The 25,921-nt window shown below is 44.8% G+C and overlaps 1 protein-coding gene across 1 annotated transcript; it reads right to left on the minus strand.

Moving 5' to 3' along the window:
* Positions 1–408: 408 nt before the first annotated feature.
* Positions 409–25,159, minus strand: LOC138775114 (coiled-coil domain-containing protein 1-like; the record flags this gene model as incomplete). Its single annotated transcript, XM_069955831.1, has 17 exons — positions 25,040–25,159; positions 15,785–15,806; positions 15,671–15,689; positions 15,499–15,540; positions 14,889–14,924; positions 12,543–12,581; positions 11,550–11,600; positions 11,341–11,382; positions 10,699–10,737; positions 10,035–10,076; positions 9,461–9,496; positions 6,274–6,312; positions 4,829–4,879; positions 4,614–4,661; positions 4,310–4,348; positions 3,257–3,298; positions 409–447 (listed from the first exon to the last, which is right to left on the minus strand). Coding segments are annotated over exons 1-17 (710 nt in total), but the record flags the coding sequence as incomplete, so codon positions are not given.
* Between the last annotated feature and the right edge of the window lie 762 nt (positions 25,160–25,921).

Consider the following 25,921-nt stretch of genomic DNA (forward strand, 5'->3'; position numbering starts at 1 on the left):
GCCCCCCTCGCACCGATCCCTCCCCTTCGCCCGCTTGCTTCATTGTGTGCTGTGAGAAGTTCTGATGTGGGCACGCGCTGATGTGCCCGCATCAGAACACTGCGGCCCGAAAGTTCATCTGTGGCCCATGGCCTTAAGGTGCGTTCACACTACGGAACCCATGCGCATATCCCACCACATATTCCGCAGCTCGTCCCCCATCACCGTTTGTGCCATAGACTCCATTCTATGGTCGGGTGGATTCCACCATCCGCCGGAAGAATTGACATGTCATTTTGGGCCACATATGATCACTGTTTATTCTATGCTTTTATGGGGTGAAGCAAGTAAAATAACAAGTAAAAAAAAAAAAAATACTGTAAAAATGATTTATTTGACTTTATTACTGTTTTCATGTAGTGTAATTACCTGAATATCCACGGCGCCTCCATCACGTCCATCTTCCACCTATTACATGATAAAAAAAATTGCATATTATAAAGGGGATGTCAGTCCTCCAAGTGCTGCATGTTGGGGGAGGTTTTATAGAAACATGTACATTGGAAATCCACTGGCCCAGATTTATTAGACCAGATGATCTGACTATAAATGTGCTGTTAGCACTGGGCATTTGGGTTGGAATATTTTTGTGAAAATTTTGCACAAAATCTTGGTCAAACTATGTTTAATGTACATTATGTGAGTTCACCTTAAAAAAAAAGTCTTCTTACTTTTTTATATTAACCCTTTAAGGACATGGCCGATTTTCGTTTTTACGTTTTCGGTTTTTCCTCCTTGTGTTTAAAAAGGTCATAGCACTTGCATTTTTCCACCTAGAAACCCACATGACCCCTTATTTTTTGCGCCACTAATTGTACTTTGCAATTACAGGCTGAATTTTTGCATAAAGTACACTGCGAAACCAGAAAAAAATTCAAAGTGTGGTGAAATTGAAAAAAAAAAACGCATTTCTTTTATTTGGGGGAATGTGTTTTTACGCCATTCGCCCTGTGGTAAAACTGACTTGTTATGCATGTTCCTCAAGTCGTTAACGATTAAAACGATATATAACATGTATAACTTATATTGTATCTGATGGCCTGTAAAAAATTCAAACCGTTGTTAACCAATATATGTGCCTTAAAATCGCTCCATTCCCAGGCTTATAGCGCTTTATCGTTTGGTCTATGGGGCTGTGCGAGGTGTCATTTTTTGCGCCATGATGTGATCTTTCTATCGGTACCCTTGATTGCGCATATACGACTTTTTGATCGCTTTATATTACATTTTTTCTGGATTTGACGCGACCAAAAATGCGCAATTTTGCACTTTGGGATTTTTTTGCGCTGACGCCGTTTACCGGTACGAGATCAGGAATGTGATTATTAATAGTTCGGGAGCGATTACGCACGGCGGCGATAGCAAACATGTTATTTATTTATTTATTTGTTTACTTTTATTTAAAACCTGGGAAAAGGGGGGTGATTCAGACCTTTATTAGGGGAGGGGGCTTTTTACTATTAACAACACTTTTTTTTTTTTTTTACACATATACTAGAAGCCCCCCTGGGGGACTTCTAGTATATACACTTGGATCTTCTCATTGAGATCTCTGCAGCATAGATATGCTGCAGAGATCCATGAGATCGGCACTCGTTTGCTTTCGGCTGCTGCAGCCGAAAACGAACGAGTGCCGAGCCGAGGACGGCGCCATCTTGGACGCGTCCCCGGCCGGCATCAGTAACGGAGATCGCTCCTTCCGGGACAAGGGTCCCGGAGGAGCGATCTCCCCCACTAGACCCCAGGGAAACGTTGCCGCTCCGGTAATCGGAGGCAGCTGTCAACTTTGACAGCTGCCTCCGATTAGCTAATTAGCGGGCACGGCGATCAGACCGTGCCCGCTAATAGCAGCGGTCCCGGGCTACTCGCGGGCACCCGGGATCGCGGCACTTCAAAGCGGGGCCGCCGTGCGGCCCCGCTTTGAAGTGCAAGTGAGGACATATGACGTACGCATACGTCCTATGTCCTTAAGAGGTTAAACCAATGGACATTATTTAAAATACCCAATGGGATATTACTAGGCCTCAGATCCCTCCTGTGTACCTGTAAGTGTCTTAAAGGTGTGGCTTAACCTGTAAGGTGCCACTGCTTCCCTCTCTCCTAGCCCCCCCCCCCCCAGCCTTTCCCCTATGAACGTGACTGATTGTTTTGGCTTGGCCGTCAGTCATGATGATAGAGGAGATTTAGTTGAGACAAATTGTAAATGAGTGCCTGGGAATATCACCGTGTGTATGTCTACAAGGCTGTTACTTCTGGTATCCGGCTCAAAAACGTCCCTTTTCTTATATGCAGAAAAATGCTGGAGCCGGATGAGATGGGAAAGTCACCGCCATCAATGCTTTTGTCTACTTGGTGTTTTTCGTCACTTTGGAACCTTGGTGTGTGCTCTAGGTATGGCGTCTTTTCTTTACATATGTGTTGTGTGTTTTGTGAAAGTTTTTGGTTTTTACTTTACAGTTCATGTGATTGAGGTTGGTTTCACACAAGACATTTTTTTTGGAAATCTTCCACTGTAATTTTTGAGCCAAAGCCAGGAGTGGATCCGGCAGGTAGGAGATATATAAGCGCTTCCTTTATTGTACCCATTACTTTGAATCCATTTCTGGTTTTGGCTTAAAAACTGCAATGGCAGCTTTCCAAAAAAAAAACTGGCATGTGTAATTCCAGCGTTAAAAAGAAACCAGTGAATCACATGCTCTGCTATGGGGAAACACCACAAAATCAGACACAAGAAATACACATCATTTAACCGAAATGCTGTAAGGTTTACTAGAAAACAATACAAGTAATGTAAAATTAAAGGGGTAGTTTAGCAAAAAAAATTCTTTCAAATCAACTGGTGCCAGAAAATGCCAGACATTTATATTTTATGAAAAAATCCATTACTGATCAGCTGCTGTATGTCCTGCATGAAGTGGTGTTTTCTTTCGAGCCTGGAGAGCAGGAGGGGGTTTTCTATGGGGATTGGCTACTGCTCTGGACAGTTCCTGACATGGACAGAGGTGGCATCAGAGAGCACTATGCCAGACTGGAAAGAATACACCATTTCCTGCAGGACATACAGCAGCTGATAAGTACTGGAAGAGTTGAGATTTTTTTTTATTAGAAGTAAATTACAAATCTCTCGCACTCCTTGGCACCAGTTGATTTGAAAGTTTGTTTTTTTCCTGAACTACCCAAGAAAGATTCAAACACTTGTTTACTATGAGATACTTACTCCCAATCGTCCTCATCTTCATCATCGGTGTCTTCCTCGCTGCTGTTAGTGATAAAATAAAGAAGATAGTGAAAACCAGACACACATTACAGGCATCATTTTTCTGGCAGAACTGCATCCGCGCTGTGATCGGTGTCTATAGGGGAGGAATTATAGGGTCACACAAGTTTTACATTTTTAGTTTTACATTTAAACAAAAGGCTACAAAGTTTGCTAGAAAAAATACAACTAATGTAAAATTAAAGGGATAGTTCAGCAAAAAAGTTTTTTTCTTTCTAACCAGCTGGTGCCAGAAAGTGCCAGAGATTTATAATTTACTTCCATTAAAGAATCTCAAGTCCTCCATTACTTCTCAGTTGCTGTATGTCCTGTAGGACGTACAGCAATCCTGCTCCACATTGATGAGGGGCAACACCCCAAACAGCTATCTGTGGATGGTTACCTAGCCTTGGTTTATCCCTTGTCATTACATTGACTTATAGGCCCACTTAATATGGTGGTTTTGGTGGTTTCCTAACAGGAGCTGCCCCTTGGCTGGGTCCTTCCCGGAGGGATATCTGGCTAGTCCTGTGTTTTGAGACTCTTCATTGAGGCTCCACAGGCTCTTCTTTTTCATATTGATGTTTCCCAGGGGGTAATGCACCTAGGACTTCACTGCAATGAGCGCTTTCACTAGCAGCCGGCAGTGTTGTCATTTGGCTGGTCTCCCTGAGATCAGCGATCTGTTTCTCTTATGTCCTGCAGGAAGTGGTAGTCTTTCTATTGTGGAAAGCAGGAGAGGTTTTCTATGGGGATTTGCTACCGCTCTGGGCAGTTCCTGTCCCAGACTTAGATGTCAGAGAGCAACAGACTGGAAAGAATACACCATTTCCTGCAGAACCTACAGCTGCTGAGAAGGAAATTTTTTTAATAGAAGTGAATTACAAATCTTTGGCACTTTCTGGCTTCAGCTGATTTGAAAGAATTTTTTTGCTGAATTAGCCCTTTAAAAAAACTCCTAACACTGTAATTTTCATAGGCTTGTTTTTTAAGACGAGACTATGAGATACTTACTCCCAATCCTCCGAATCCTCCTCTGTGTCGTCCTCGCTCCTGTTAGTGATAGAATAGAGAAGATAGTGAAAACCAGACACATTAGAGACATCAGTTTTCTGGCAGAACGACAATAATGATATTTAGAGACATCTTCACGATGATCGGAGTCTATAGGGGAAGATGCAGTTAAAATAAATAAAAAAATATGATTCTATGTCTAACTAGAGCGCCCCCTATCCTGTCCTCCCCACACTCCTCTCTCTATACAAGATGGTTAAAAAATAAGCATGTATTCACAATACTATAAGGTTTGAGCCCTCACCAGGGGATGTCCGCAGCCGCGTTATCTTCCTCGTCTTCGTCAGTCTCACTGTATATAGATCAGAAACCAGCTCGTGTGTTAAATCTGCCCCATAGTTTTGGGGATATGTGAATATACATATGTGAGTATTTGGTGGGGAACACAGATATAAATGGACTCATATTGTGATACCATGTAGATGGATGATTATATCTCTGCTGCTTCTTCATACTTACACGATGGTCTCCAGGCTCGGGACCCAACTGTAGAGCGGGTACTTGTCGTCTCTGTAACAGAGAACATCGGGTTGGTTAGGATGATTGTTACTTGGTCCCATTTGAAACTTTCAGAAAATGTTATTTATTGCGGCCTCCCGATATGACATGAATTCCATCACTGATATGTATTAACTCCTTGTCGTCACTGCCAGTTTTCCCCTTAAAGGGAACCTGTCAACCCCCGTACCGGGGTGACAGGCTCCCGACCCCCCGTTAGAGACCCCTATACTTACCTCATCCCGCCGGGTCCCGCTTCTGGATTCGGTCGGGTCCCGGAGATCTCAGCCGCTGCAGCCCGGCGCGCGCGCTGAGAGATGAGTCCAACACCCATAGAGAATGACAGGAGAGTCCAGCGCTCCGTCATTCTCTATGAGCGTTGGACTCATCTGTCAGCGCGCGCGCCGGGCTGCAGCGGCTGAGATCTCCGGGACCCGACCGAATCCAGAAGCGGGACCCGGCGGGATGAGGTAAGTATAGGGGGTTCTAACGGGGGGTCGGGAGCCTGTCACCCCGGCACGGGGGGTGACAGGTTCCCTTTAAGGGGATGTGCACATTGAGAAATAGGCCAGGAATTTGAAGCGGTATCCGCTCTTACGGTGCGTTCACACTACAGAATCCGTGCGGATAATCTCCAGTTGATTCCGCCTCTCCACCTGTCCCTTAGACTCCATTCTATGGTCGGGCAAATTCCGCCATCTGCCCAAAGAATTGACATGTCAATTCTTTGGGCGGATGTCAGAATCCCCCCAACCATAGAATGGAGTCAATGGAACAGGAGGAGATGCGAGCAGTGGAATCTGTGGCAGGTTATCTGTGCGGATTCCATAATGTGAACACACCCTAAATTTCCGCTTGAAATTCTTCCTATAAAATATGAATAGAGCAATGTTCTATTGTGTTCATCGGGATTTCCGCTCTGTTGTTCACACAGCAGAATTTTCAAGCAGAATTTTCTGCCGTGGATCCACCTTCAGGCAAAGAATTGACATAGCAATTTTTTAAGCCGATTCCACCAGGAGAATCCTATAGAAGTCAATGGGGTTTGAATTCTTCTGGAATTCCACTTGAATTCTGCTCAAATTCTGCTCCTATTCTGCCAGAGCTGAATAGATGAATTTCAAGCAGACAATTTTCCTCTTCAATTCCTCGCTAGTAACCCGCCTCGGATTAGGCCACTCACGTTGGAACGCATCTCCACCCGTGCCATAGACTCTGTTCTGTGGTCGGTCAGATTCCGCCATCCACCCGAAGAATTGACAAGTCAATTCTTTGGGTGGACGGCGGAATCCGCCCGACCATAGAATGGAGTCTATGGCACGGGCAGAGATGTGTGCGAGCGGGGCGAAAACTATTGTAAAAATGATTTATTTGATTTTTTTGCTGTTTTAATGTAGTGTTATTACCTGAAAATCCACGGGGCGTCCATCACGGCCATCTTCCACCTATTTCATAATAATAAAAAAATAAATTGCATATTATAAAGGGAATATTAGTCTGTCCTCCAAGTGCTGCATGTTGGGGGAGGTTTTATAGAAACATGTACATTGGAAATCCACTGGCCCAGATTTATTAGACCAAAAAAGGCACAAAATCTTGGTCAAACTATGTATAAAGTACAATATGTGAGTTCACCTTAAAAAAAGTCTTCTTACTTTTTTATATTAAACCAATGGACATTTTTTTAAATACCCAAGGGGATGTTGCTAGGCATCAGATCCCTCCTGTGTGGCTTAACCTGTAAGGTGCCACTGCTCCCCTCGCTCCAATCCTAGCCCCCCCCCCCAGCCTTTCCCCTATCAACTTGACTGATTGTTTTGGCTTGGCCGTCAGTCATGATGATAGAGGAGACTTAGGGCCCGATTCGGCCGATTATCGCTCGGTGGAATAGAGAAAACGATTAGCCGATGATCGTGTCATCGGCTGATCGTTTATTTAGGGCCAGACCTAAAATCAACGGTCTCCCACCGCGCATCGCTACGGTGGAATAGCGGTGTGCCGCGAACGACCGATGATTTGAGAAGCACAGCATACATTACCTGGCAGGACTTCTCCACTCCGTCTTCCTCCCCGAGTCCTGCGCGCTCCAGCTTCAGAATGGCCTGTCAGCTGTGAGAGCGCTCAGCCAATCACAGGCCGGGACCGCCGAGTGGCCTGTCAGCTGATAGACCATTCTGAAGCTAGAGCGCGCAGGACCCGGGGAGGAAGACGGAGCAAAGAAGTCCTACCAGGTAATGTATGGTGCAAGGGCTGCAAGGACATCGGTAACCATGTCCCTGCAGCCCTCGCTCAACGATCATCGGGCTGTGGAATAGGCCCAGTAAACGCGCTCATTTACATCGTTGATCGTGCCCTGCTCGGCCCTTGGAATAGGGCCCTTAGTTCAGGCAAAGCACCATGTTATACGGCCTGATTGACAATGTAAATGAGCACCAATCTGCTAGATTTACTGAGCCTATTACACAGCTCGATAATCGTGCAGCAAGGGCTGTGTATATATATATATATATATATATATATATATATATATTGTTATCGATGTCCGTGCAGCCCTTGCCTTTAGTGTAAAATAATATGTAAAGTATATACATACCTGCCACGTTCTCCAATGCTTCTACCCAGTCCCGGTATCTTATGGTGCGTTTACACAGGCAGATTTATCTGACAGATTTTGGAAGCCAAAGCCAGGTATGGATTTGAAAAGAGGAGAAATCTGTCTTTCCTTTATGACCCGTTCCCTGTTTATGGTCTGTTTCTGGCTTTGGCTTCCAAAATCTGTCAGATAAATCTGCCTGTGTAAACGCATCATTACTGGCTGCTGCTAACAGGATGATACTGAGGAGCAGGCAGAAGCACCTGGGAGTGTGGCAGGTATGTATATACTTTATTATATATAGTCATCAGCCGTCAGCCGCACATCACTATTACATGTAGAGATGTGCAGTCGGCGACTGATGATTTTAGATCAGGACCAAAAGACACGATCGCTCTTTATTACACGGAGCAATAATCCACTGAATGGTCCTGATTCGTCAGATTCCGCTCAGTGTAATAAGAGCAGCACCGGATGGTGTTTTTTGTCACTTTGGGACCTTGGTGTGTGCTCTAGGTATGGCGTCTTTTCTTTACATATGTGTTGTGTGTTTTGTTAATTTTTTTGTTTTTTTTACTTTACAGTTCATGTGATTGAGGTTGGTTTCACACAAGACAGTTTTTTTGGAAATCTACCACTGTAATTTTTGAGCCAAAGCCAGGAGTGGATCCGGCAGGTCGGAGACATATAAGCGCTTCCTTTATTGTACCCATTACTTTAAATCCACTTCTGGTGTTGGATCAAAAACTGCAATGGCAGCTTTCCAAAGAAAACTGCCATGTGTAAACCCAGCCTCAAAGAGAAACCAATGAATCACATGCTCTGCTATGGGGAAAAACACCACAAAAATCAGACACATAGAAAAACACTTTATTCAAACAAAATTCTGCAAGGTGTAACCGTATGGGTTTATTTCAGAATATTAAAGTGTCTTATTCATGTGATAGGAAGGAATGTAGTGTTTTCATGTCTTATTTGTATCTATCTATCTTCTATCTATCCATCCATCTATCTATCTTAGCTGGCTGTGTAAGTGGGATTGGTTTGTATTTAGCTAAGTGCATGGGAATAGGTAGATGTCAACATTGGAGGACACAGTTGTTGTTATTGCCAAAATGCATGTAGCTGTAATTGTACAACCACATTTTGCTTGGTAAACATGTACAGGGCCTGGGAAACTTCCATTCATGGTCATCAGTGGTCTACATAGACATTTCTGGAAGCACATCACCCCCCACCCAAATTACTATAAAGATCGGGGGTATGTAGCTTCTAGTCAGCCTCAGCTGGGACCATGGATGGAAGGTGCCCAGCACCCTGTCATCGCGCAAAATTGGTGTATATTAGTCCATAATATACAATGGGGCTCCCCGTTTCATTGTGGAAGGAACAACCATGCATCTGTACCATCTGTAACTGCAGCTAAGTATTGTTTTCTGTAATAAATCTCTTCTTTTTTCTATAAATCTGTGTGGTTATAGCCTTCTGCGACTATTATCAAAAGCAACCGGTTACACATGGTTTGCTAGAACAAGTAACATTAAAAAAGGGAAAAAAAAATCAAATCAACTGGTGCCAGAAAATGCCAGAGATTTGTAATCTATGAAAAAATCTCAAGTCTGCCATTACTTATCAGCTGCTGTATGTCCTGCATGATGTGGTGTATTCTTTCCAGTCTGGAGAGCAGGAGAGGGTTTTCTATGGGGATTTGCTGCTGCTCTGGACAGTTCCTGACATGGACAGAGGTGGCAGCAGAGGGCACTGTGTCAGACTGGAAAGAATACACCACTTCCTGCAGGACATACAGCAGCTGATAAATACTGGAAGAGTTGAGATTTTTAAGTAAATTACAAATCTCTGGCACTCTGTAGCACCTGTTGATTTGAAAGATTAAAATGCTGATTATCATAGGTTTGTTTTTTAACACGTGATCCCCTGCGGACATGTCTGTGACTGATTATATTACTATAATATACTGTATGTTACTGTGAGATACTTACTCCAAATCCTCCAGACGCTCATCGATGTCGTCGCTGCTGTTGGTGATAGAATAGAGAAGATGGTGAGAACCAAACACACATTAGAGACATCAGTTTTCTGGCAGAATTTCACCAATAAGAAAAGAATAGTTCAGTAAACATTTTTTTTTTCTTTCAAACCAGCTGGTGCCAGAAAAGTGCCAGAGATTTGTAATTTACTTCCATTAAAAAATCCCAAGTCCTCCATTACTTCTCAGCTGCTGAATGTCCTGCAGGATGTGGTATTCTTTCCAGTCTGGACAGCAGGAGAGGTTTTATTTGGGGATTTGCTATTGCTCTGGGCAGTTCCTGTCGCAGACAGAGGTGGGAGCAGGGAGCAACTGTGTCAGACTGTAAAGAATACACCACTTCCGGCAGGACATACAGCAGCTGATAAGTATTTGAGATTTTTTTTTAATAGAAGTAAATTACAAATCTCTGCCACTTTCTGGCAACAGTTGATTTGAAAGAATTTTTTTGCTGAATTACCCCTTTAAAAAAATAAAAATAAAAAATCTCCTTACACTAATTTTTAAGACGAGACTTAGATACTTACTCCCAATCGTCCGAATCCTCCGCGATGTCGTCGATGATGCTCCTGTTAGTGATAGAATAGAGAAGATAGTGAAAACCAGACACACATTAGAGACATCCTGGCAATGATTGGTGTCTATAGGGGAGGAATTATAGGGTCACACAAGTTTTACATTTTTAGTTTTACATTTAAATAAAATGCAACAAATTTTGCGAGAAAAAATACAACTAATGTAAAATTAAAGGGGTAGTTTAGCAAAAAAGTTTTTCTTTCAAACCAGCTGGTGCCAGAAAGTGCCAGAGATTTGTAATTTACTTCCATTAAAGAATCTCAAGCCCTCCATTACTTCTCAGCTGCTGTATGTCCTGCAGGAAGTTGTATTCTTTCTATTCTGGAAAGCAGGAGAGGTTTTCTATGGGGATTTGCTACCGCTCTGGGCAGTTCCTTTCCCAGACTTAGATGTCAGAAAGCAACAGGCTGGAAAGAATACACCATTTCCTGCAGAACCTACAGCTGCTGAGAAGTACTGGAAATGTTTTTAACAGAAGTGAATTACAAATCTTTGGCACTTTCTGGCTCCAGCTGATTTGAAATAATTTTTTGCTGAATTACCCCTTAAAAAAAAACTCCTAACACTGTAATTTTCATAGGCTTGTCGTTTAAGACGAGACTATGAGATACTTACTCCCAATCCTCTGTGTCCTCCTCGGTGTCGTCCTCGCTCCTGTTAGTGATAGAACAGAGAAGATAGTGAAAACCAGACACACATTAGAGACAACAGTTTTCTAGCAGAACGTCATTAAAGGGGTACTCCGGCCCGGGGGTATTTTTCAGATACGGCCGGGGAGGGGGTGGTTATGGATGGCGGAGGTCACTTACCTCCCCGATTCCAGCGCCAGGTCCCGGATCGCGCCGCCCTTTACACTCGTTCCGCAGCCGCTCAATGGTGTGAGCTGCCACATGAGACGTGACGTCTCCAAGCAGCTTACCCATTCAGCGGCCGAGGCGGAACTCCGCTACAGACGATGAATGGGTAAGCTGCTTGGAGACGTCACGTCTCATGTGGCAGCTCACACCATGGAGTGGCTGCGGAATAAGTGTACAGGGCGGCGCGATCCGGGACCTGGCGCTGGAATCGGGGAGGTAAGTGACCTCCGCCATCCATAACCACCCCCTCCCCGGCCTGAATCTGAAAAATACCCCCGCGCCGGAGTACCCCTTTAATAAAAGACAATAATGATATTTACAGACATCTTCACGATGATCGGAGTCTATAGGGGAAGATGCAGTTAAAATAAATAGAAAATATGATTCTTTGAGCCCTCACCAGGGGATGTCCACTGCCTCGTCCTCTTCTTCGTCAGTCTCCCTGTATATAGATCAGAAACCAAATCGTGTGTTAAATCTGCCCCATAGTTTTGGGGATATGTGAATATACATATGTGAGTATTTGGTGGGGAACAGAGATATAAATGGACTCATATTGTGATATCATGTAGATGGATGATTATACCTCCGCTGCTTCTTCATACTTACACGATGGTCTCCAGGCTCGGGATCCAACTGTAGAGCGGGTACTTGTCGTCTCTGTAACAGAGAACATCGGGTTGGTTAGGATGATTGTTACTTGGTCCCATTTGAAACTTTCAGAAAATGTTATTTATTGTGACCTCTCAATAAGAACATGAAATCCATCAGGATATTTACTAACCCCTTGTCATCACTGCCAGTTTTCCCCTTAAGGGGATGTGCACATTGAGGAATAGGCCAGGAATTTGAAGCAGGATGCGCCCGTGTGCCTCTCCACCTGTCCCATAGACTCCATCTATAATCGGGCGGATTCCGACATCTGCCCAAAGAATTGACATGTCAATTCTTAATGCGGATGGCGGAATCCCCAGACCATAGTATGGATTCAATGGAACAGGAGGAGATGCGAGCAGTGTATTCCATGGCAGGTTATCCGTACAGATTCCATAATGTGAACACACCCTAAATTTCCGCTTGAAATTCTTTCCATAAAATATGAATAGAGCAATGTTCTATTGTGTTCAACGGGATTTCCGCTCTGTTATTCACACAGCAGAATTTTCAATCAGAATTTTCTGCCACGGATCCGACAAAGAATTGACATGTCAATTTTTTGGGCCGATTCCTCCAGGGGAATCCTATAGAATTCAATGGGGTTTGAATTCTGCTTGAATTCTGTTCCTATTCTGCCAGAGGTGAATAGATGAATTTTAAGCAGAAAACTTTCCTCTTCAATTACTTACTAGTAACCCGCTTCGGATTACGCCACAGCCGCTGGAACACATCTCCACCCGTGCCATAGACTCCGTTCTATGGTCGGTCAGATTCCGCCATCCGCTCGAAGAATTGACAAGTCAATTGTTCGTGTGGACTGCGGAATCCACCCGACCATAGAATGGAGTCTATGGCACGGGCAGAGATGTAAACAAGCTGGGGAGAAAACTATTGTAAAAATGATTTATTTGATTTTTTTCTGCTGTTTTAATGAAGTGTAATTACCTGAAAATCCACGGGGCGTCCATCACGGCCATTTTCCACCTATTACATAATAATAAAAAAAATTATTGCACGGGATATTAGTCTGTCCTCCAAGTGCTGCATGTTGGGGGAGGTTTTATAGAAACATATACATTGGAAATCCACTGGCCCAGATTTATTAGACCAGATGATCTGACTATAAATGCGCTGTACTGGGTATTTGGGATGAGATGTGAAAGTCACCACAATCAATGATTTTGTCTACTTGGTGTTTTTTGTCACTTTGGGACCTTGGTGTGTGCTCTAGGTATGGCGTCTATTCTTTACATATGTGTTGTGTGTTTTGTTAAGGTTTTAGTTTTTTACTTTACAGTTCATGTGATTGAGGTTGAGGCTCCAATCTGGATCCAGGATCGGTGGTTTAGAAGGCTACTTGCTCTTATTAATAGTCTGATATGGGGGAGGAGAAAAGTGGGGATTAAATATCAGCTATTGGTACAGAGAGAGGGGGAAGGTGGGCTGAGCATGCCAGACTTTCGGCTATATTTTCTAGCAATGAAGTTACAGGACTTGATGCGGGGCGTCCTCTCCCCTACAGTCAGATATATCCTCCAAGAAGCTGTCCCAAATGGAAATATCTTGGAAAGTTTAGAAGGAGAGCAGTTGAAGGGGGATAATTTAGGTTTCTTTTCTTATGTTAAATTGTACACTAGACCATGGAAAGTGGTCAAACGCCTATGTAAGATTAAAAACAGTTTAGAGTTTAGGCCAATCTGGGGGAATACAAAATGTCACGAATTTACAAAGAGAAGAGATTGACAATTTTGGATTAACAAAGGAGTTAGGCACTTAAGTCACATAACTCATCGAGGCACTTTGATTGGCTTTTCAGCAATGCAGGCGAGATATGGAGTGCACGATGGACGCACATTCTGGGATTTTCAGATAAAAAGCGCCTTCGAAAGCACAAAGGATACTTCTATTTTTACAATTGAGTCACACACACTTATAGACTTTTTGAGGGGACAAATATGGAAACGTGTGGGGGGGGATGAGGGGGGTCTTCAAATGGATGGATGGTATTTATATTTTTGTATATTTATTTTTGATTGTTGATATGCAATGATATTCGTTGTAAAGAAAAAAAAGGTTTTGTTTTTTTACTTTACAGTTCATGTGATTGAGGTTGGTTTCACACAAGGTAGTTTTTTTGGAAATCTGCCACTGGAATTTTTGAGCCAAAGCCAGGAGTGGATCCGGCAGGTAGGAGACATATAAGCGCTTCCTTTATTGTACCCATTACTTTGAATCCACTTCTGGTTTTGGCTTAAAAACTGCAATAGCAGCTTTCCAAAAAAAACTGCCATGTGTAAACCCAGCCTCAAAGGGAAACCAATGAATCACATGCTCTGCTATGGGGGAAAACACCATAAAAATCAGACCAAGAAAAACACTTTATTCAAACAAAATGCTGCAAGGTTTGCTAGAAAACAATGCAAGTAATGTAACATTAAAAAATAAAAGAAAAAGTTCTTTTAAATCAACTGGTGCCAGAAAATGTCAGAGATTTGTAATCTATGAAAAAAATCTTAAAGGAGACCTGTCACCCCCCTCGCCGGGGTGACAGGCTCCCGACCCCCAGATAGATCCCCTTATACTTACCTCATGTCGCCGAGTCCCGCTGCCGGAGCCGGTCCCGGGATGGAGATATCCCGGTGAGAAGCCGGCGCGCGCGCTGTGGAGATGGGTCCGGCGTCCATAGAGAATGAATGGAGCCGTGCGCGCGCAGCAGAGATGAGTCCGGCTCCATTCATTCTCTATGGACGCTGGACTCATCTCCACAGCGCGCTTGCCGGCTTCTCACCGGGATATCTCCGTCCCGGGACCGGCTCCGGCAGCGGGACTCGGCGACATGAGGTAAGTATAAGGGGATCTATCTGGGGGTGGGGAGCCTGTCACCCCGGCGCGGGGGGTGACAGGTCCTCTTTAAGTCTTCCATTACTTATCAGCTGCTGTATGTCCTGCATGATGTGGTGTATTCTTTCCAGTCTGGAGAGCAGGAGAGGGTTTTCTATTGGGATTTGCTGCTGCTCTGGGCAGTTCGTGACATGGACAGAGGTGGCATCAGAGAGCACTGTGTCAGACTGGAAAGAATACACCACTTCCTGCAGGGCATGCAGCAGCTGATAAGTATTGGAAGAGTTGAGATTTATAAGTAAATTACAAATCTCTGGCACTCTGTAGCACCTGTTGATTTGAAAGATTAAAATGCTGTTTTTCATAGGTTTGTTGTTTGATACGTGATCCCCCTGCGGACATGTCTGTAACTGATTATATTACTATGGTATTTTACTGTGAGATACTTACTCCAAATCCTCCAGACGCTCATCGATGTCGTCGCTGCTGTTAGTGATAGAATAGAGAAGATGGTGAGAACCAAACACACATTAGAGACATCAGTTTTCTGGCAGAACTTCACCAATAAGAAGGGAGTAGAAAGGATTGTTCAGCAAACAGTTTTTTCATTCAAACCAGCTGGTGCCAGAAAAATGCCAGAGGTTTAGAGATTTGTCATTTACTTCCATTATAAAATCCCAAGTCCTCCATTACTTATCAGCTGCTGAATGTCCTGCAGGAAGTGGTATTCTTTCCAGTCTGAAAAGCAGGAAAGGTTTTCTATGGGGATTTGCTACAGTGCAGTTCCTGTCCCAGACTTAGATGGCAGCATAGAGCAACTGTGTCAAACTGGAAAGAATACACCACTTCGTGCAGGACATCCAGCAGCTGATAAGTATTGGAGATTTATTTTTTTCATAGAAGTAAATTACAAATCTCTGGCACTTTCTGACACCAGTTGATTTGAAAGATTTTTTTTTTTTTTTTGCTGAATTACCCCTTAAAAAAACAACAAAAAAAGCTCCTAACACCTGTTATTTTTATAGGCTTGTTGTTTAAGACGATACTATGAGATACTTACTCCCAATCGTCCGAATCCTCCTCAATGTCCTCGATGTCGCTCCTGTTAGTGATAGAATAGAGAAGATAGTGAAAACCAGTAACACATTAGAGACATCAGTGATGATCGGGGTCTATAGGGGAGGAATTATAGGGTCACACAAGTTTTACATCTTCAGTTTAGATTTACTCACCCGAAATCCGATTCTTCATCTAAAGAAAAAAAATAGAAAACCATTAGTTTAGAGAACTGCTTTATACATTGTAGAGATACATAGATACATAGAGATATTATAGACAAAACTCACCCTCGCCGTCATCCAGTCCAGCCTGAAATAGGAAATAGAGAGAGTAAGCAGAGGACATTGGTATATTGCTGAGCATGAGACCTCCTTCTGTGTCCATCTGACCTATGTGCTTGGATGGGACAGGGTGTAGGTGGGGGCACTATTACAGTGCTCATCCAGGATTACACACACAGTCATTTCTTCCAAAAACACACGGAGGGCTGATTTAGTGGGCTATGAAGCAGAATGGTCAGATTTGTAATCCCGCTGTCAGTCCGCTCTGTGGAGAAGGTGGGGGGCAGCCCGAGGACCATGTGGATGATATCTATGTTTTTCCATGTGGTCCTGGGGCTGTCTCTACCTTTTCCACAGAGAGGGCAGACAGCGGGATCCATACTGCATACTGCTCCCCAGTATCTTCATTGTTTCTGCCCGCTGTCCTTAGCCGCCGGTGGAAATCTAGAGACGGTTTGTGAAGTTGCACCGGCAGCTGCGGACAGCGGGCAGAAGCCAGGAAAATATGGGGGAGCGGGCAGAAGCATCGGGGAGCGGGCAGAGGTATGTATATACTTTATTATTTTCTTTATACATTCATCAGCCATGGGCCGTGCATCATTATTACACGTAGTGATGCGCAGTCGGCGGCCAATGTTTGTAGGTCAGGACCAAAAATAACCAATCAGTCGATCGTTGTCTTTATTACAAGGAGCAATAATCTGCAGAATCTGAGCTCTGGCTAGTAGGACCCCACTGTTTTCTAGCTGGGTGTCTGTTTGTGAACCGGCACACTTATGTTTGTGAACAGGTGTAAAGTATCTTTTCAACGCAAGGTATTTCTAGTTTTTTACACTCATATTTCTACTTATACCTTTGCCATCTTTGTCTTGGCCAATTGTTTTTTTTTTCTTTATTGAAAAATACAATTACAAACAGGAAAATGAGATATCTGAACAAGAGAGATATTGTAAACCTGATTGTGGCAATCCATTTCTGAGAAAATTCAGTTTTTCTCAGACATACAGAGACTGTGCTGCTGTGGAGAAAGACATACAGAGACTGTGCTGCTGTGGAGAAAGACATACAGAGCCTGTGTTGTCTGGATAAGGCCAGTATTGCTTACGGTTAAAGCTGTTGTTTCTGCTGTTTAAAGAATATTGTTGCCATGGGTCTAGCAGAGGACTATGTCAGACGTATATGGGACATACAGCGCCGTGAAGACATGGCCAAACAGATCGGTGATAACCTTGCGCAGTTTGAAGCAGAGCGGGAGGCTGTTGAGGCCCAACTGCAAAGGACATTTGATAAGCAAGCTTCTGTACAAAGTGCATCTACTGCACTGCAGGGGGCTGCCAACCAGAAAGCGCAGCCCATATATTAGCCAATCCCCCTCAGTGCCCCATATAGTAGCCAATACCCCATAGTGCCTGGTATAGTATCTAATCCACCCATAGCGCCCGGTATAGTAACTAGTGCCCCATATAGTATCCAATACCCCCCAATAGTGCCCCATATAGTATCCAATACCCCCCAATAGTGCCCCATATAGTATCCAATCGCCCCAATAGTGCCCCATATAGTATCCAATCGCCCCAATAGTGCCCCATATAGTAGCCAATACCCCCATAATGCCCATATAGTATCCAATATCCACCAATAGGGCCCCATATAGTAGCCAATACCCCCCAATGGTGCCCCATATAGTAGCCAATACCCCCCAATGGTGCCCCATATAGTATCTAATACCCCCCATATAGTAGCCAATACGCCCCAATAGTGCCTCATATAGTATCTAATTCCCCCAATAGTGCCCCATATAGTAGCCAATACGCCCTGATAGTGTCTCATATAGTCACCCAATCCAGACCCTCCCCTCTGTGCAGTGCCCTACTATTGACACCAGCCCGGTCCCCGCACTTCCCCACCAGAAGAAAAACAAAACCTCACCTGTCACCCGTTCCCAGAAGCTACTCTCCCGGCAGCGCGCGGTCTCCTGTGATCTTCCAGCGCAGGCAGCATAGTACAGAGACGCTGCTTGGGTCGCTTGCCCCTGCAGCCTCTATAATTCATGATAGCAGCTGCCTGACACATCCAGCACAGGCAGCGTCTCTTTACCATGCTGCCAATGCTGCCAATGCTGGAAGATCACAGTAGGCCGCTGGGAGAGGAGCTGCAGCACTGCCCGTTCCAAAAGTCTCTGGCAGCGGGCGGCCTCCTTTTGACAGCGTGGCAGGTGTGGTGCCATATGCCCCACACACTATATTATACATCTTCTCCCCCGCACACCTCCCCCGTGCTTCTCCCCTGCGCCTCCTTACCTCCACTTGCGAGATGGGTAGTAGCGGCAGCTTAACGTGTCGCCCGGACGTGCTCCTCCCATCCAATCAGCTAAGAGTTGGAGCGTGGGGCCGTTGCGGCAGGCCGTGGTGCACGCATCCAATCAACACATGTGCCATGGCCTGCCACAGCATCCCCACGCTCCCGCTCTGTGCTGATTGGATTGGAGGAGCACATCCGGGCAGGCAATAGGTGAGGCGGAGGGGCAGTCGCAGCGATGCCATCAAAAGAGCCACATCTGGCCTGCAAGACCGGGGCAGCAAAGATCTGTGGCAGAAGCCTCAGTGTTAAACAGAGACTCTATGAGAGGGCTCACACGCTTCCTCACTCTCCGCTCCAAGAATTGACATGTCAACGCCGCTTGACATTGAGGCAGGCGTCGCCCTTACAGTTTGGGGTCTACAGTATAGCAGCTATTTGCCGAAAATGTATGTTACACCTAATTCTAATTATATATATATATATATATATATATATATATATATATATATATATATATATATATATTGTGGCATGGTGGGGCTGTAAGAGGCAGTTCTGTGCCTCTGGAGTGGGAATTGGAGTTAAGGTGGAGCTCCTGGTCCAGATACTCGACTCCAGTCCAAGAGCTAATGAGGCTCTGAAACCACCTGGTGGAGCTCTATTAGAGACTCCAGAGCTGCCCAGGTGAGGGCTCCCAGTGTAGGAGAACAAGCAGCGCTAGGCCTGTGGGAGCTGCAGACAAGAAGTCTGGGTGAGACCAGTGGAGCTGGTGATATTGAGCATTAGGCTCATAAGTGACAGCTAGGGAAGCTGTGGTGTTAGTCAGTGGCTAGACGGCCTAGGTTTTATTTTATTGGCAGTGTTGCCTATGTCTTGTGTTCTTTGAACGGATAAATAAAGCTGACTGAGGTCCGTATAAAGCATACAGCACTGACTGGACTGCAATTTGTGATGTGCCAACCGTCTCAGACCCAGGAGATGGCAATGCCAGCAAGTGAGTAACCCCCAGATTGTCACATATGGTGGAGGATTGCTGTGGGCAGAAAAATGGCACATGAAGTTCGTGGCTGGATTTAAAGAGCCTGAAGCCTTATAAGAGGTTGTGTGTCTGTGGAGCAAGAGATATACAGAGACTGTTTCTGCTGGATTTAAAGGGCCAGAAGCTTTGAGAGATTCAGTCTCTGTGGAGAGAGACATACAGAGACTGTGCTGCTGTGGAGAGAGACATACAGAGCCTGTGTTGTCTGGATAAGGCCAGTATTGCTTACAGTTAAAGCTGTTGTTTCTGCTGTTTAAAGAATATTGTTGCCATGGGTCTAGCAGAGGACTATGTCAGACGTATATGGGACATACAGCGCCGTGAAGACATGGCCAAACAGATGGGTGATAACCTTGCGCAGTTTGAAGCAGAGCGGGAGGCTGTTGAGGCCCAACTGCAAAGGACATTGGATAAGCAAGCATCTGTACAAAGTGCATGTACTGCTACACAGAGCTTGTGTCCAAATACGTGCACTGCACTGCAGGGGGCTGCCAACCAGAAAGCACAGGGGTCCAAGCCAAGTGGTTGCTGTACCAAGGTCCCAGGTGCATCCTTGTCTGATTCCCCAGATATAAAGCGTGAGGGTGCTGTCCCTAAAGCCAACCAGCCAGAGCCAGGCTTGAGATGTATGAGAATGGACTGTTGTGTAATTGGATGTGCTTTTGCCCAGTGCCCAAGTGTTAAAAAGTCACTTCTACAGAGGCGCCATGATGATGTTGCTAAGAGCAACCAACCCCAACAGCAAGCGGCAGTCAGTCAGCAGAGAGCACCATGTTGGAGGTGCATGGGAGCGGGTGTCTGTGCATCTTATTGTCCTCTGGTCAGGAGATCAGAGAAACTCAAACCAAAAACCTGTGAATTGCTGGTGGGAGGAATCCCACTGCTGGTTGACCTGGATTGTCGCCAGGAGGTGTCCAGGATCCACCCGGATATTATACTGTTCGTGAAGAGTCGACCAGAGCCGTATGGTAAGACTATTCTAATTGACTTTAAAACCTGTTATGGGACAGTAAATCATGTGCTGGAGGTCTGTGCGGAGCTTAAGGTGGAGTTCATACTGGGCAGAGACTTTCCTTATTTCTGGCAGTTGTGGGAGGGAGAGTCCCCTGTAAATTATGCTGTACAACTGCCTAAGGGGGAGGAGCCAGGAGAACCATATACAAAAGTCCCAGAGTTACCAGTGGGTGGAGCCTCACTGTCTTACTGTGTGAACTGTGACCAAAATAAGTCCAAATGTTCAGCAATGCTACCAAGTGAGGAGAAGAATCCTGTGGCTGACAAGACCATCCTGATGTCTGATGAGATTATTGCACAGTCTGAACATGGACTTGAAAAGTCAGATGAACTTAATGATGATGTGTTGCATGCAATGTTTATTGAAAATGTCACCCCGCAGTTATGTGATAGCAGTAATGTGATGTCAAATTTGCTGCCTAACATGCATGTAACCCATACCTATGTCATACAACCTGAGCAGGTAAATGATGGATGTGCTACAGCGTTAGTTCCAGTGAATGCAGAGTGTGAACTAACCTCTAAAGCAGAAAAAGCAGTAGAGGGGATTAGCTCTAGTGTGCCCCTAAAGGTCATGATGTGTAATGAAGAGAGGATTGCATGTGATAAATGTGCTCTGCTGCCCCTAGAGGTCATGGTGTATAATGACCAGAGGATTGCATGTGATGAAGGTGCAGTGCTGCCCCTAGAGGTCATGGTGTGTAAGGACCAGAGTATTGCATGGGATGCATGTGCTGTGGTTGAAAGCAATATGGAGAGTTTGGTGGCCTTTACTGACACAAGTGAGGCCAATGTGGTTGCTAGTGGCAACCAGATATCTACTGTAGATAAGGAGGGTGAGAAGACAGTTGACAAGCCCATGGGTTTGCATTATGCCAGGAGAGTCGCCTACAAAGTCAAACAGCATGTGAGAAGTGACTGTGGCAGTAAGCGGTATGTATGCTGGGTTTGTGGGGTGCGTTTTTCCCAGCGTGGTGCAGTGAGAATGCAGATGGTGTGGAAACCTAGTGAAAATGTGTTGTGTATTCTCACACCTAAACTGCGTCCTTCCAGTGAGAGAGGCAAGAAGGCTTTCCATCACCGCTGTGCTAGCCTGCTGTCCAACAAGTATCATAGAAAGAAAAGAAGGGTAAAAAGTGACCAGTGTGAACATGGTTGTAGACAGAAATGTTGCATGGAGATAGTCAGGTGTGCTCGGTTTGGTAGGAAGCCGTATGCACGTGGCTTGACCGAGAGCGCCCCCTGTGTCTATGACAGTAAGTCTGGTGTGGATGACTGTGTTACACTGCAGAGCCAGATAGACCTGAGTGGTGGTCACACAGTAGGTGCATCCAGTGAGGTTAGTGATGTTGGTCACACAGTAGTAGAACAGCCGCCACTTGTTGTTATAGAATCTCTGCTTTGTCAGGTCCCAGAAGCTGTTCCTGTGGCTAATTTGAACATGCCACAAGTAGCAAATGGTGAGATGGTGGCCAGGGAAGATCCAGCTGAAGAGCTTGTGTTGGGTCACACATTACCTCTTACAGGGAGTCTTGAAGTTGGTGCAGCTGATGAACAGGTAACTTCATTAGAATTGTGGCCTCAGTACACAGATGTGCATGAACAAGTTGATGTAAAGACTTTCACTTTGGAGACTGAAAGTGTCTGCAGTCTGTATGTTGCCCTGTCTGGAGTGAGAGATAGTGAGAACTGTCAGTCAATGTCTGAGCCGAGTGTCACTTATACAGTCCCCTCCAATGTAGCTGGAAGTGAGAGGTTTCATGTTGCCAAGGGTAACAGCCTGGATGTTACCAATAAGGGAAACCAAATTACATATGAGAGTGAGGACTGTGTGCATGATGAGACTGGTTCTCAGTACAGCTGTCCAATGTATGTCTCCACTTAAGGACGTGGTCATGAAAGAAATGAACGGCAAAGTGAGAAAGTGGGGTACGGTGGTTCTGTGTTATGGAAAATGTGGGGGAAACAAAAATCTCATGAAAAGTGTGATGTGTGTCCGCAGAAAAATAAAATAAGGAATTGGAATTGGAGTTAGGGTACAAACCCACACACCGTATACGCAGCTTATTTACTGCTGCGATACGCAGCAAATACGCAACAAACACGCAACAAACACGCAGCAGATTAGATCTAAATAACTGAACACAGCATCAAATCTGCACCACCAAATCTGCTTCAAATCTGCTGCGTTTTTGCTGCGTATCTGCTGTGTATACGGTGTGTGGGTTTGTACCCTTAAGGTGGAGCTCCTGGTCCAGATACTCCACTCCAGTCCAAGAGCTAATGAGGCTCTGAAACCACCTGGTAGAGCTCTATTAGAGACCCCAGAGCTTCCCAGGTGAGGGCTCCCAGGTGAAGACTCCCAGGGTGGGAGAACAGGCAGCGCTAGGCCTGTGGGAGCTGCAGACAAGAAGTCTGGGTGAGACCAGTGGAGCTGGTGATATTGAGCATTAGGCTCATAAGTGACAGCTAGGAAAGCTGTGGTGTTAGTCAGTGGCTGTGGCAGTGTTGCCTATAGGCCCTATTCCACGGAACGATTATCGTTCGTATTCGGCCGATATCGGCCGCTACGGACTATAATCGTCCCGTGGAATAGAGTGCAACGATCAGCCGACATCGTTCATTTCGGCTGATCGTTGCAGTCGCTTGTTTTTCAACATGTTGAAAAACAAGCGACTGATATAGCAGCGATCTGCTGCCGTAGCTCCGTTGAATAGGAGCGTCGGCAGCGGATGCTGCTATATCCTACGGGCTGCCCGGACGATCTAGTGATCCCCCGGGCAGCCCCCCCCCCCGCCGCCCCTCCCGCACTCACCCGCTCGCTGCAGCCGCGCTGAATAGCGGCGGCAGCGAGCGGGGAACAAGGAGCAAACGAGCGCTGAGAGCGCTCGTTTGCTCCTTTGACGACCAGTGGAATAGGGGCATAAGTCTTGTGTTCTTTGAACGGATAAATAAAGCTGACTGAGGTCAGTATAAAGCATACAGCACTGACTGGACTGCAATTTGTGATGTGCCAACCGTCTCAGGCCCAGGAGATGGCGATCCCAGCGAGTGAGTAACCCCCAGATTGTCACTATATATATATATATATATATATATATATATATATATATATATATATATATATATATTTATTATACACGTACACATACAGTGGTGCCTTGGATTAGCATTACGAGTATAATTCGTTCCGGGACCGTGCTTGTAATCCAAATCCACTCTTATACCAAAGCAAATTTTCCCATAAGAAATCATTGAAATGTAGACAATTGGTTCCAAACCCCAAAAATCATTTTATAATCATTATAGCAGCAGTGTGTATAGCTTCAGTGTGAGTTCAAGCACATTATAGCAGCAGTGTGTATAGCTGAGTGTGAGTGCAAGCACATTATAGCAGGAGTGGAGAGGATGGGAAACACAAGGACTGATAGAGACTGCAGGGAGCATGAAGGAATGAGCAGGGCAGATGTGGGCACTGTATAGCAGCACTCTCTGTCCGGGGAGAGAGGGGTTAAAGCTATAAAGAGATTACCCCCACAGTCCTGTCCCCTGATGCAAGCCCCAGCCTGAAGTGGATCTGCTATAAATTGGAAGGTGAGAGAGACTTCCTGGGTCAGAGTACTGTGATGCAGGCAATGCCCCTCCCCCACTCAGGCTCCCACCCAATACCAGGAGCTCTTAAACCAAAGCAATGCTCTTAAACCAAGTCACAATTTAGAAAAACTGTGAGCTCTTCTTGCAAAACGCTCTTAAACTAAGTTACTCTTAAACTCTTAAAGGTACCACTGTGTATGTATATATAATATATATAATGTGTGTTTATTTTTATTTAAAGGAGTACTCCAGTCATCATGCAAAAATTAAAATTTATTCTTAGAAGGTATCTAGCAGACAATACACAGAACCCTGCTGACATGGTCATTTTGTAATTACATATTAATAGATAGTTGTACCATGCCGGGTTTGTCATAGCGCGCTCTCCTCCAGTGCTCTCCTCCATTTGCGGCAAATCCGAAGCTCCATGCTGTCTCACACACATTACATGACGGGAGTTGTAGTGATGCAACTTAGAGAGCTCCACGTTGCAGAACTACAACTCTCATCTTGTATTGTCACCACAACATGGGATGGGGCTTGTAGTTATGCAACCAGGAGAACTCCATGTTGGAAAACTACAACTCCCATAAAGTGTTGTCCCCACACCATGATCATGGGAGTTGTAGTTCTACAACCTAGAGCTTTCCTGGTTGCATAATTACAACTCCCATCTTGTACCATCACCACAACATGAGGATGGGGCTTGTAGTTATGCAACCAGGAGAGCTTCAGGTTGCAGAACTACAAATCCCATACTGTACCATATATATTATAATTATTTTTATTCAACCTGACAGATCACACAGTAGATCCTGATCCAGTGATAGCATTGTCACATATTACTGCACATCTGGATAAAGTCTTAGGCCAGGCCCATGTATGTGTGCTATGTGATTTCCCTCTCTACCTTATAGGAGTATATTCCTTCCTATGTCCGCAGAGGTGCTGGAGATCACATAACACACACAGTGCATGAGCCCGGCCATAGACCACAGCCACCACCCAGCAGTTATCATGGCCAACTAAGCCCCGCCCCCTGCATGGACCATGGCAAAATGGCAGTTGGAAATGGCTGAACATGGGAAATAAGTAACAGAGTGTAAGGTATTTATAGCTCCCCATTCTACACATCTCCTCCCATCACCACTGTCTCCTATGGGGGGGGGGCACCTATGTGATCATGTGATCAGGGAGGAGTATCTACAGGTACAGATACTCCTGGACAGGACATTCCACTATGTACACAACCCCATCTCTATACAACCCTATCTGCTATACCCTGCTATACTGGATGGGGAATTCTCACTCACATGTTCCTCGTAGACAACGGGAAAGTCCGTATCCTCCACGAACTGGTCCTCCTCGCTGTAGATGATGGTCAGCTCTTCCTCCATGTCTCCAAAACTCCTTCTGTCACCAATCTTGCACAAATCGCCTATGTGTGTGAGAAAATAAAAGATTACATGGAGAAATCTGATTAAAAATAGAAAATAACAAAAAATACCAGGAGCCAATGGATGTGTGTACTTACAGTCCAACTCCTAATAAAGCTCTGAAGGGTCCAGGTTGTAAACAAATGACATCATGATTTTCAATAATCTTTATTTAAACATCTTGATACAAACACTTGTACTAACCATACAATGAACAGTCGGCCATTGGCAGGAATTAGTGTGAATAAAATCTTGGTCTATGCGCTCGGCTGTAGTATTTTAATATGATTTATTCTGATATTTCATAATGCTCAAAAAAACAAAAAAATACATTTGATAAAAGGTTTCAGCCCCTTCCTATAGGAATAGTTTGTCCCATATAATTACTATTTTATTAATAGTTTTATATAAGGGTAATAAGTGATTATTATTACATATCTGCCGCTACTTTCCCGCCTGCTCTGCCTGTGTAGGGTTCAGGTCTCTTTTGGGGTTTAGTGTTCAGGTTCATCTTGACTATTGTGCACAGTTTGCCATAGGCGGCCATTATAACACATATGTGTATAGAGAAGTCCAGTCTCCTACACTCAATACACTTCAGCCTGTGACAATATGGGGCATTGCATCTGGTTACAGGGGGCATATCTAACTACTATTGTTATTGTATATGGCTACAGAGAGCCTCTCTAGCTACATAGGGCATTGTTTCTGGCTTCAGGGGCCACTGTATCTGGGTATAGGGGCCATAATGGATATGGT

Source organism: Dendropsophus ebraccatus, unplaced genomic scaffold (assembly GCF_027789765.1).
Source record: "Dendropsophus ebraccatus isolate aDenEbr1 unplaced genomic scaffold, aDenEbr1.pat pat_scaffold_1364_ctg1, whole genome shotgun sequence".
In the NCBI taxonomy this organism is placed as follows: Eukaryota; Metazoa; Chordata; class Amphibia; order Anura; family Hylidae; genus Dendropsophus; species Dendropsophus ebraccatus.